Here is a 13,724-nt window from a genome sequence, read left to right as displayed (position 1 = left end):
TCGCGACAAATAACTTCACGATGTATTTGATGTAGCGAATTTTATTTCACATTCGCACTTACAATCACCCAAATTACAGATTTACGGTTACTGCTATCTGCAGTATCACAATTAGTACACTCCAAATGCCAGAATACAACGGACTAGTTGCTGGCTAACTCGGCTGTAGATCCAGGACTCGCTGACTGACTCAGTACAACTCGGCGGTAGCCACACTAGAACTGACTGTGAATAGCCTTCGCTGCTCCGTATGTAGCCTCGATCGGACAATACGGGAAAACGGCCACGTAATAGGCACCCTTTTTGCCTGGCGCTGTGTTGCTATGTAACGCTAGTGGAGGTAAGCGCTGTTACTATCGTAACGTCGCCGCTGTTGACTCGCGTTGCCTAGCGACCGCGATATCCCTCGGTGACGTCACCGCGGAGGGGAGTGGCGGGGCGGGAACTTGCCTATTACGCGAGCGTTACGTCACCGCTGGGGAGGTAGGGGTCAACATGTCACAATACTGTTCTTTTATTGAACTCAGATTGAACTTCACTGAAATCTAGTTAAACATTTTTTCCGGTATGCTTAATATTTACTCAAAGAAAAATAATGTATGACCCTCTGCATTGTGATACCTGTAGTATGGTCATGTTTGCAAGAATATATGTTGTAAATGAACATCAAGTTCAGTGAGATACTGAAAATGTCAGGGAATATATTTTGAAAAATATGTGTACTCCACTGGAGTATAACTTTCCTTTCATGTTCAGATAGAAATGTTGTATGATGCTTGTCCTTTAGCCCTGCAGTCTCATGGTCTTGTAATTGTATGCATAAGTGTATTGCAGATTCTGTGACAGGATTTTGCTATTTATAACAAGAATGTTGTTTCTTTGCTGGAGCCCTACTCTAATGGAGCACTCTGAGATTACCCATAGTATTAGTCCCAGAGACTATGGTTTATGGAGAATGGATTTTTTAATGTTTAATTTATGGTGTAACAGTCACTAAATGAATTAATGATGTCTTGGCCAGCAGAATCATCTCCCTAACATCAAGGTGCATGCGTACTTCGCTCCTGTGACACCTCCACCAACTGCTGGTGGATCCAGGCAACGCTACTGCCGCTGCTGTGTCATCTTGTGAACTAGTCGTTCTTAACACGTCACACAACAGGACCAAAGTGTTAATGTGCAGAACATTTATAAATAGAACAAAATACTTTATTTATGTTTAGATCTGTGCCCGCTCATTGCACTGAGAGATTGCTGAAGGAAAAAAAAAAAAGGGAGGAAGTCATTGACAGTGGCATGAGACAGTAGATCTGATTTTGCAAGATATCTGCACGTTATGTGATCTGAGCAGTGCGTGTATCAAACTAAACTAAACTTGAATGGCCTGATTTTTTAAGATGTATGTATATTTATGAGTGTGTTCCCCACTGCATTCTTTTGTGTGTAGACTAGTGCAAGCTCAATGCCCAACCTGTGATGAAAGAGGAAAATGTGATAACTTAAGCTGCAAACGTCCTAGGAATGGTTGAACAAGGAAGGGAGGATCAGCATCAATCTTCCAAGCAGAGGATGTGGCTGGACCCATTGCTTGCTTCTTTTTCATTGGTTTTGAATGTATGAACTATTACCAGTGTCAGACAATGCTGCGTGTTTAGACTCTTCTCGATGATAAATAGAATGCAAGTGGTATTTAGAACTTTGATCCATAGTGAGGAAAGACTGAAGAGTAACAGACTATTATTGTAGGTTTGGAAACTAAAGGCCTTATTTGAAGTTTCCAGATATACATTAGTCAATTGGCTATATGCCTCTAGTCTTCTCTCAGACTTGTCCATTCCTCATTGCAAATCTTAAAATATATGGCATGCCTTAGGCCCTTACTTTAGGAATTTTTCCATATATGATGAAGCTGTTTATTTTTCCCCATGAGTACATAACTGTTTGAAAGCAAATACCTAGCAGAACAAGGAAGCAAACAGCCCTAATGCACCAGAGTTGCTTATGAAGAGAGACACATTGTGTCGGTCACATTATGAATTCCTTCACAGAGTTGATGAAGCAGTGGTAGCTGTAGGAACAGCAGCAGTAGAAACATTTTCATATTTTCTGTAAGAAGTTAACTACAATGTCAAAGTAAACATTCTGGCACTTTGGCTGGTTCATGCTCACATAGGTATATTGCCTTTTACACTAGTCTGATATATGAAATTCGGATCAAGTGTGCAGCCCAACACAAAACATTAATTTGCAGACAAGTGGGAGAAAGTTGCCAAAGCTTGAATTGATGCAAGATTTAATAGTTTCTGGTTGATTTTTTTTATGTTCCTATGTTTATTCTTCTGTTTCCATTTCTTATAACCAGGATTCATCATTTGCATAGCATATGTTCAGATAAAATTTTGTTTCAAAGCAGTCATTTTACTGGGAAACATTTATTCAGTGATGGATTATTCCATAACACTTTTTCAGTTTCAGAAGTTATATAATCCCAATTGTGGCAGAAAAATGATCCTGAATGGTGAGTCGGTAAGGATTTTGAGGGACTGGCTGTGTCCTATGCCAGTATTACCTGGCGAATCTGAGTAATGCCATGAAATTTTCTGTAGTGGAATCATTTGATGTACATAAAGAAGAAAACATGTTTTGTCTTTCATAGGGCCATTATCAGGCCGTTTGTGAATAGGATCTCACTCCTCCTCCCCCACCCCACCTTTTGCATGTACTAATTTATAATTCACGTTGAATATGCAAAAGAGAATTGAGACAAGTTTTGTGTTTATCTAAAATGAGAATATAAGTCTGGAATAGTGTCCTCCACTTCTTTAAAAAGTACTCATAATATCTTGCGTAGTCTTTATTGTGGGTTATAATTTGTGACTGGATATGTGATGTTACTTTCAGATTTGTAAACATTCCAGTAGACATCATGCTCTCACTGAAACGAGTGAGGGAACATAGTTCCGCAACAGAATGTATGAACAAGAATAAGAAATTGAATTAATTACCTTCCATTTTGGCATAAGTAATTGTGATATCATAGGTCTAGTTGTGCTATATTGTAGTCTGATGCCTAGCAGAAACTGTGTTATTAAATTCAAAGTTTCCTTTTTTTTTTTTTTTTTTGGTGGTTGTCCAGGCATGACTATTTACTTGCTAGGACTATGTTTTTAAGATCTTGCATGTTTTTATTTAAGGTTTGCTGAACAGTCCTATTTACCTTCTGATATTACATTGGCTTAAAACAAGTCTTGAATAATTAATTTGATTGTTTATGTAATACAGAAAAAATATGAGTGTGAACAAATTTTACCTCTAATTTTAAGGATGTATGCTAAAATCATTTTAATTTATTGTCACATAATTCAGAATCACCAACATTTATTTCCCATCTGGAGAAATATAATTTTTTATGCTTCATAGTGTTGGTAATTTAAAGTTTAGTTAGTATGTAATGTGAAGTAATCATTTAATCCATCACACAGTAAATTCTGATTAATCCAGAAGTGTAATTCCACAGAAGGGGAGTTCAGGTAATCTGGAGTTATCTGTTGAGAAAATAATATGAGAAAGCTTGGAGGCAATATTTTCACCCTTATGCCTGGGAAGTTTTCTGTTGTTAGATGATGTCAGTGTGAGAAGTATGAATTGTTTCCTTCTGTCACTTGAGAATGTCTGCATTAAAAATTGTGAGCTGCTCCGTACATTTCTTACATCTTGAGAGCGAATTTCAAGAATCAGTAGGTGGTGTGTGCAGTAAATTGGATGCTTAAGACCATATAGTTAATTTTTGGTTTTGTATGTTATAAATTAAAGAGGTTATGTTGAACATTTTTTTAGGTGTACCTGAGAATGGTAAATCACACTTCAAGTGCTATGTGTCTTGTAAATGCTCTATCACCTAAACAACGGCCTTGTGTATATAAGCCCTAATAACTTAAATATTAGAAGAGAGGGCTGGAAAACAAAATTTTGGTTTTCATAGGACTGACTCAAACATTTTTTATTAAATTTTTTTTATTTATGCTGCATATTCCTGAATGGATATAAAATATGTTCCAAAATGTTATAGTGTGATCTGATCTCTTGACACATNTTTATGCTGCATATTCCTGAATGGATATAAAATATGTTCCAAAATGAAACAAGAAACAAGTATGAAAAAGGAAAAGTATTCTGAAGTAATTTGTGTTTTTATAAGCAGCTTACTGTGAAAACTGCCTGTATAGTCATAATTTATGAGGGGCCTCTTCACTCTCCAAATGCAGTTGCTGCTTCATTCACAATTGTCAATTTCTGCACTTTTTCTCCCATACAGTTGCTAAGTTGTTAGTTCACTTTTCTTGAGAGCAAGTTCATTTAGGTAATGGGAAACAAGAAATGTATTGAGAACTTGGTGCCAGAACTTCATGAAAAGAGATCACTATAGGAACCAAGAAGTAGATGAATATTATAAGGATTTGCATGGAAGCAGATTGTTTGGATCCAAACTTGTTTGAAGTAGATCCAGAGAGGATTCAGTAGTGAGTCCTTGTTCTAATGGTGATGAACCTTCAGTTTCATTAACATCATGAATTAGGCCATGCCGTATCTCAAGTGGTTAGTCACTGGCTTCCCACTGCGATTGCCTGGGTTCGAGCCAGGGTGTGGTCAAGTGGGATTTGTGGTGGACAAAGTGGCGCTGGGGCAGGTTTTCTCTTAGTACTTCGTTTCCCCTGCCAATCTTCATTCCACCAAATTCTCCATAATAATCACCCGAGACAGGTGCAATAGGCCAATCAGTGGCCAAATATATTAATGCTTTTTGCATTTGTACCTAAGTATAGAAATGTTTTTATTTGTATGTTTGGCACATTTCTTAACACAAAAATGAGTGATCAGTGAAAATTGATACAGATGGCTGTAGCAGCTGAGGTGCACACAAAGCTAGCAATATCAGTGAAAACTGGTGCAAGTTATGAAAAACTAGATAAATAGACGTTTGGCTTTTCTTAGTTTAAAAAGTTTCTTTTTCTTCTTTAAGTTCCTCTGACACTCTGCCCCATTTACCTTTTAGAGGTCCAGTGGTGAGAAGAATTGGGGTTGTAAATTGATGATAAAAAGGTGTCAAGATGTAGCAAAATTTTGTGTGTGTGTGCATATGTGGTCTAACAGTAAAGTTCATGAACTTGTGCTACATGCCTCATTGCTGAATATCATTGTGGTTGCCTTCAAAGTAGTCCCCTTAGGAAGCTATGCACTGATGCTACCATCTGATCCACCCTTCAAAACAATTTTGGAACTGGTTTTGTGGGATAGCCTTCAGAGCTGCCATTGTATTACTCCTGATGTCATTAATGTCATCAAAATGCCTCCCTTCCAGTATTTCCTTTATCTTCGGGAACAGAAAGAAGTCACTGGGGGGCTAGATCCAGTGAATAGGGAGGGTGTTCCAGCACAGTTATTTGTTTACTATCAAAAAGCTCCCTCACAGACACTGTTCTTTTGTGAGCTCTTTTGGAACAATTTTTGCACACACCTTCCTCATGTCAAGATCTTCAGTTAAGATTTTCCTAACTGTTGCTCTGTTGATGTTTGCTTGCTCTGCTATGCTCCTGACAGTCAGCCGATGATTTTAATGCACAATTTGATGAACTTTTGCAATGTTCTCTTCAGTTCTGCTTGTTGCTGGCCATCCTGATCTCCCTTCATCAGTGATACTTTCTCTTACCTCAGAAAAACATGTCACGCTTGTAAACTGCTGTTTTCTTATCTCTGTAAACTTGTACTAACATCTCTCTGATTTTGTTTCCACTCTTGCCAAGTTTAACAAGAAATGTAATGGTTGCTCATTGCTCTAATTCAAGCTCCACACCAATACACACTCAGACAACAATAGAGGCCACTCAGAAAGACTGCCATAGGTCAACAACAACACAGCTGTGAAATACTGATGTGTCTACATCATGAAACCATGATGAGGTTTCTGTCCACTGCTGCCATGGCAAGCACATGATGGCGAGATCATGAACTTTATTGTCAGATCTCATATATCCAGGATGTAGAAGCTTTCATGTCATTTATCCGGATCTTATTTTCATTCATCCAAAATGATTTATGTTACCTCTCATGACTACAATAACCATTGTTATATAGAGGCTTGGCACTTTCTGGCAGATTCCACTCAGAGACCTAAACTAATATGATCTTTCAAGACAAAGTTAAGCAAGGGAATAGGTTGTGATCTGAGATCACTTCCTTACATCTGTGCTTCAAAAGTTGACACAATTTATCTCCTGATTATTATGACATTGTTTCCTAGCATAAATGCAAGCCAGTGAATCCAACTAGTCACCCCATGCTGTTCACATATTCTTTCATGGAAAGATTCATTGTAAGTTTTTAATTATCTAGAACCAGTTTCCATTAGTCATATTCAGTGATTTTTGTTATGCTTCATGGGGAGCTGGGTTAGTGCATTCAGTGTAGTGATTGTACTACAGGTTGAATGAACAAAGAATATGGATTCATTTGTCATCAGAGATTTTTCTCTTTGCTACCTCACACAGCCTCCCATCCAATGGATGTCAGAGATGTTTTCTCCAGGCATGAAGCCGACCACTCACCTCCATTTAATGCTGAAGGTTAAGAAAGAATGGAGCTATACTTCCTCTCCTCGTATGCCTTTATGGCATGGTGCTTAATTATTTAAACTTTACTATTCTTCACTTGTTCATGCAATAAGTTTTGCCAATTATAAGGATTTTTGAGGATTTGTTGGCTTGCAGTGTCAGAACTGTTTGTTATGAAATCTTTCTTTTAATTACCTGTTAACATATTGTGTTAGGACATCCACCGAATAACTTTGTTATTTTTCTTATTTTATGCCATTACATAAGCAGTTCTAATTTGTGTAGCTGGTTTCTTATTATGTTTTATGAAAAGAATTTGTAATAGGGATATATTTATAGCTTCTATTTCAACATCTGAGGGGGCACTATACTTTCCATGTTGCACAGTTCATCATTGCTGTTATATGTGTAAAGCCACTCATTCTCTAAGTGCAGTGAAACCCCATTTAAGGTTTCTTTGGGGAGAAGTGAGGGAAAACCTTAAACTGAGGTACATGAAATGAGAGTTCACTGCATTTTGTTTCTGTGTATCTACAAAGCATTTTAAGCTATAACCTTCCTTTTGATTAAAATTTTTTGGATGCCCTTAAGTCGATAAGAGAGGTATAGCAAGGCTGTTTATCAGTAGTTCACTTATGTGTTTTCAAATTAATGTTCCAGCACTGAGTACATGTGCCTAATACACACCTGACATTATGTTCTTTGTATCACTTTATTGTATAGGAACTGTGCAAGTTGCTTCAAGCAGTAATGCTTCTGACTTCTATTCAGGTCCAGATCTTGGTCAGGTCATTAGCTAAACATTACAATGGTTTTCTTCAGTCTGTTCAAGCAAGTGCTGGGATATTACCTCAAATTAGGTTGTGATGACTTCCTTCTATGTCTTTTCCAATTCATCATTTCTTAATCCTACCATCTGATGCTATACAGTCTTAGCTACTGAGAGTAACATTACATAAATCATAAAAGATATGAGTAGAAGGAATCTGGATTATAGTTCAACCTAGTAAATCATTTTTACATTTTGTTCATGTGAAACTTTACAGTTTAATCTGTTTTCCATGCAGTAAGCTATGCCCAGGGGTCCTGGTGATATAGAAGGATCCAGTTCCTTCATGCATTTTTCTGTAAATTGTCTTCATCCTTATTTTTTGGAGGTAAAACTTGTGATATGTAAGGGGCCCTGTCATAGTTTGGATCCCTTTGTATGTTCTCATCCTGTTGTTAGGGACTCCATAACCTTTGCAAGGCAGGTAGGTAGAGGCCAGGATGTTCAAAGACCATATCTGCCATAAGCCCCAAAATTTAGAATTTATCCATTGTTTGTTCTTCGTAACATTCAGGTCACGTTCCATTTTTTTTAACTGGGATTTTAAACAAGCCAGGAGAGTTCAGTCATTGTAAGGAACAGGCTATGGACTGGCCTGAGAAATCGGGGTTTGATTCCAGGAAGGGGAAGAGATTTTTCCCATCACTTTGTTCACAGTGGATCTGAGGCTCACCCAGCCTCCTTCCTCATGGGTGTACTGGAGGCTTTGGCATGTCACTGTCACCTCTGTCTAGTGCAAAGTTTAATAATGTACAGAGCTTCTATTTCCCCAGACATTTACATGGTGTGGTGCTTAAGTAAGCACAGAGAACTTTTCCTTTTTGTTCTTAAATTTCATCTGTCTTTCTGCATCTTCTGTCCAGTCATTCCTACATCCCATTCTTACTTCACATCTCTGTTGCTCACTAGTGTTGCTCCTGATTCTTGACCACATGTGCCTGAGCTCTGTCGCTGGTGGTTAGGTGGCTGCTTCTCACTACAGATGCCCAAGGCAGATCACGTGAGATTTGTGGTGGAAAATGTGGAATTGGATCTACGTTTTTTGAGTGTCGTGTGATTTTCTTCTCTTGTTCATCACTTTACTATCCTTGGCTATCAGTGACTGTAAGTTATGCAGTAGATCAGATTGGTCAGTATGCTATCATATCATTCATCTTCAGTTTGGAGCTTTGTGTATTTACATGGCACTTTGCTGGACTCAAGAGTAAGAATTTATTATCGTCACCTTTAAGGCAGTTTTTTCTTTCTTTAAGCCCATTCCATCTCAGAGACTATCCTCCCATCATCATCTTGGTCTTTCCACCATTTCTTTGTCCTTCTGGTTGGCTTATCTTAACTTTCTGGGGCAGTCTTGATGAGTCCATTCTTCAGATGTCATTATGCCTTCTATTTTTGTAATGTTGGATTCGTTCTTCTGAACCAAATATTTGTAACGTATTGGATACTGGTCTGTAAGTGTATATCCTGAGAGACCTTAAAAAGTACAGTTCCTTTGTTTCAGTTTTTCTTTTTTCACTTTTATTCAGAGCCCAGTTTTCACTTCCATACATAAAGATAGGAGCTTCTGTTACCTTATAAAAATTGAATCTGTGGTGTTAACCAATTATTACTTACAAGAACTGTTCTAGGAATCTCATTCCCTGCAATGTTATATTCATTTACAGTGGAACTTCAATGTAATGTACCTCAATTTTTGGATTGGCGTTCTAATAATGTTCAGTTTCAGAGGTTTCACCCTCCTTATTTTCATGTTAAATTTTTTCTATTTAAAATTCTCCTTGTTTTCATGTTCAGATCTGTTGCTCTATAGAGATGTATTAAATGAGGATTTCACTGTAAATACATTTTACAATTTTGTAATATATGTGTACTTCACTGTGATAGGAAACAATGAACTCAATGCTGATGATAATCATGATCAAACAGAAGACTAGAATGGAGTGTGGCACTGGTAATAGTTGTATACATGACCTAAGTCCCTTCACCCATGCCCTTTAATAACTTCTTCCCATTACTGATAAAGTTGCTAGGAACATTTTTAGGAATAAACAAACAAAAAAGTTTTGCCTCAATAAGCCTGTGATACAATAACTAATAGACAGAAAAATAAAATTATTATAATAGAGAAAATTATTGCATTTAAAATAGTTTTTAAAAACTGCATGTCAGATATAGCTAATATTTTTGTCCTAATAAAAAAATGAGCTCTGGGGCTATATTTAAGCCAGCTGTACAACGCAAAAAGAAAATGCATAAATTAACATCTTGTAGTTTTGCAAATGCATTGCTTAACTGTGTGTTCCATTATTATTATTATTATTATTATTATAAGTATTGTTGTTTCTTGGGTGTTTTTACAACTGAAACATGTATGATCACCCTGACTAAATGATTCAGGCAGATATTTTATGCAACTGTTGCATTGTCATACAATTATTATTACTACTACTACTTTTATTGCAGTCTAGGTGTTGTGTGATGAGAGGGACTAGTGCCTCTTCCAAGGACATGATGTAACGTCCAAGGAAGTGACAATAGTGTTGTTTGTATGACAACTATTAAGACTGAGTCATGTTATTTAAATGTGTATTTTGTACTGCAAATGAGTATTGATGTTAAGGGTAGAGTTTATATTATAAAAACGCTTCTAAGAATGGAGAAGAATGTGTGCTACTGATGATTAAGTTTAGTTTCCTGTGTGAGCAGTGTTTACAGCATAAATTCTCTGTTACTGTGCTCATGTCATTTAAATCTGTTTTGTTAATAAAAGCTCTAAATGTTTCTAATTAATGACAGACATATTATTTGGACCACACTAAAACTGTTGCAAACAGTCCAGCTCTCCTTTTCATAACTTATATTGTTCATATACAGTAAAACAGAAATCAAAATTCTGTCTACATTCCTTATCTTCCTGTCCTAGCTTCATGCCCAGTTTATTGGAACCTCCTTGATTTCTCTCTCCTAACCTGTACAAATCATGAATTTCTTACTGTGTGTTATTCAAAATCGTTCACTTACTTCATCCTTAGATCAAGATACAAAAAAAAAAGCCAGAAAATAAAGACAGTATTAATTTAACTAAGAAGTAATATTGGCACCATTACTGATTTGGGGTTTCACATTAGTTATCTGTTCATGCTTGTTCTACTCTTGAGTCTTTGCAATGTGTAGAGTTCGATAATGTTGATGATATTTCAGAGGAACACGTTGCCTCCATCTTCAAGGTAAAATTCAGTTCGTTAAGTCAGTGTTCATGCATAGACCTTTTGCCTGACAGACCAAAAGAGGAAGGCTGGTGGCTGGTGCCCAGTCTGAGCCAGTAGGGATAGTGGAAAGGGAAGTGTTATCAAACAACCCTATAATGGCCATTGAGTACACCAAGAAACCTTTGCCAGCTGCTGTCTCGTGCAGTCACATATTCAAGTGTTTGCCAAGCACACTGTTGCTGTGGGTTGAGACATGGAAGATGGTGAGGGCATCCATGTTGGTCAAGGGTAGGTTGTGATGGAAAAGAGAAGAAAGGAAAGGTGGAATGAGATATTGTAGGAGGGAAATAGGTCTAAAGGGAGCTGTTTGTTTTCTGCTTTTGGGAGGAAATTCTCTTATGAAGTTGTTGCAGTTGTACATTGCTCTGATACAGGTTTTGTGGGATGAGTATGGTTGTGGCATCCACTGCATCTCAAGTATGTGCATATCCCAGACAGGGATTAGTTGGTAGCCCTGTTCTCTACGGGCCATTCCATGTGAAATCATCCAGGGAGGTCGCTCACCATTTTTAAAAAAATTCAAAATTTGTACACTTATTTCTACATATTTTCACACCTCAAAAATATTTTTTTAAAATTTGTATTCCGCTCGGTTCTCCCGGCACATCCGTTTTTATAATGCGAAAAAACGCGTTTTCGGCTCAAATGGAGGTTTGCGTTATCTTCTATATCTCGATAACTATTGCAGCTAGGGACTCCAATGAAAAACCAATTTGTTCCTCATGATATGGACAACAAATCATATCATTACAAGGTTTCACTCAACTCACTTCCTCTAGGTCTAATTAAACTCGAAACTTACCTATCGATTTAGGGAAAAACGCTATTTTTAACCTTCAAAAACCAATGGGATGGGGAAAGTATCAGATCTGTGGTTTCTACCATTTGTTTTCTCCTATATGAAGAATATAATCACATAGTTTTGAACACCGTATCTATTTTCCAAAATTTTTCAGGAGCTTCCAAACTTTTCTCTGGGCCCAAAATCGGCCATTTTTAACATGTCATATCTCCGGTGAAGAAGCTAAGAAAATTTTTAAATTCACAGCAAATAGTGCACTATTCTAGAGCAACTTGGAGTAAAAATTACAACATTTATATTCAACTACTAGCGAAGTTGTGGGCACTTTGAATTTTACCAAAAAAAACCAATACCTCAACAATTGGCTTACCTGCATCCAATGGTAATAGTTCTTTGTGTATTCCGACGAAAATTGTCCATTTTGTTTGAAAGTACACGTAGTTCAGCAAGTGTCCACTCTCACGATGTCTTCGAAATCATCGGACTTGGATGTTTTCTAACACCTGACCGTGTTTTCCTCCAGATGGACGACCCGGTGTATTTCTCTTGTGCGGAGCACAGTTTTGCACTTTTGGAACATGCTTTTTAGAATGATTTCATTTCTTGCAACTTCATCTTTTGGCACAAAAAAAAGTAAACTATTCATGGGATATTTTCTGTGCAGAATATTTACAGTTCTAGCGGGCACATGATTTGATTAAAATGAGTTCTTTGAAGACTGGCTTTCGCTGCTTTCCTCTTCGTGGTGCTGCCAATACCGTCACAGGCATTCTTCCCGTGCGAGGTGGCAAAGAAGTTCCATTCTGCTTCAAGTCCGAAGTCTTCATAATGATAACATAAATTGGAAAGATTCTTTTTTTTATATATTGGCTTCCAGCGCCATCACTGAAATAAATAACTTTCCTGACTGAAGGCACATTTTCTTTTATATCGGCGATAAGAAAATTTTTGGAACACATGAACTGTGGCTCTATCGTGCTTTACATGATCACTGATTATACACAAGCTTGGGCATTTTGTTATTGTCCGCCTTGTAGTAATACACAAAAGGGTGAAGTGTAGCCTGTTCATTTACCCAATGGAAACTTTGAATCTCGTCTTGAACGAGAAACGAACAATTTTCTGCAAAATCTGTAAAATTTAAAGTGCCCACAACTTCGCTATTAGTTGAATATCAAAGTTGTAATTTTAACTCCAAGTTACTCTTGAATAGAGCATTATTTGCTGTGAATTTTTCGGAGCTTCTCCACCGGAGATATGAGATGTTAAAAATGGCCGATTTGGGGCCCAGAGCAGAGTTTGAAAACTCCTGGAAAATTCTGGAAACTAGGTACGGGGTTCAACCTATGTGATTATATTCCACATGTAGGAAAAAACAAAGGGTAGAGACCACAAATCTGATACTCTCCCCCTCCCATTGGTTTTTGAAGGTGAAAAATAGCGTTTTTCCCAAAATCGATAGGCAAGTTTCGAGCTTAATTAGACCTAGAGGAAGTGAGTTGAGTAAAACCTTGTAATGATATGATTTATAGTCCATATCATGAGGAACAAATTGGTTTCTTATTGGTGTCTCTAGCTTCAATAGTTATCGAGATATGGGAGATAACGCAAACCTCCATTTCAGGCGAAAACGCGTTTTTTCGCATTATAAAAACTTCGCTATTAGTTGAATATCAAAGTTGTAATTGTAACTCCAAGTTACTCTGGAATAGAGCATTATTTGTTATGAGTTTAAAATTTTTCGGAGCTTCCCCACCGGAGATATGAGACGTTAAAAATGGCCGATTTTGGGCCCAGAGCAAAGTTTGGAAGCTCCTGGAAAATTTTGGAAAATAGATACGGTGTTCAAAACTATGTGATTATATTCTTCATGTAGGAGAAAACAAAGGGTAGAAACCACAGATCTGATACTTTCACCCTCCCATTGGTTTCTGAAGGTGAAAAATAGCGTTTTTCCCAAAATCGTTAGGTAAGTTTCAAGGTTAATTACACCTAGAGGAAGTGAGTTGAGTAAAACCTTGTAATGATATGATTTGTTGCCCATATCATGAGGAACAAATTGGATTTTCATTGGAGTCCCTAGCTGCAATAGTTATCGAGATATAGAAGATAACGCAAACCTCCATTTGAGCCGAAAACGAGTTTTTTCGCATTATAAAAACGGATGTGCCGGGAGAACCGAGCGGATTACAATTTTTTAAAAAATATTTTTGAGG

At 37.3% G+C, this 13,724-nt stretch overlaps 1 protein-coding gene across 3 annotated transcripts in view; it reads left to right on the top strand.

Annotated features, from left to right (window-relative positions):
• Positions 1-4,086, top strand: part of LOC111866897 (F-box/LRR-repeat protein 20) — a 51,234-nt gene extending 47,148 nt beyond the window's left edge. For all 3 annotated transcript variants that reach the window (XM_023856247.2, XM_023856246.2, XM_033752461.1), the window contains one exon: positions 1,025-4,086. In XM_023856247.2, the coding sequence (XP_023712015.1) occupies positions 1,025-1,132 (108 nt within the window). In that variant the 3' untranslated portion in view covers positions 1,133-4,086. The remainder of the gene's footprint in view (positions 1-1,024) is intronic.
• Positions 4,087-13,724: the final 9,638 nt, after the last annotated feature.

The sequence above is a fragment of the Cryptotermes secundus genome, unplaced genomic scaffold, assembly GCF_002891405.2.
Source record: "Cryptotermes secundus unplaced genomic scaffold, Csec_1.0 scaffold810, whole genome shotgun sequence".
In the NCBI taxonomy this organism is placed as follows: Eukaryota; Metazoa; Arthropoda; class Insecta; order Blattodea; family Kalotermitidae; genus Cryptotermes; species Cryptotermes secundus.
The sequence above is the reverse complement of the archived record's forward strand: the minus strand, read 5'-3'. Positions and strand labels throughout refer to the sequence as shown.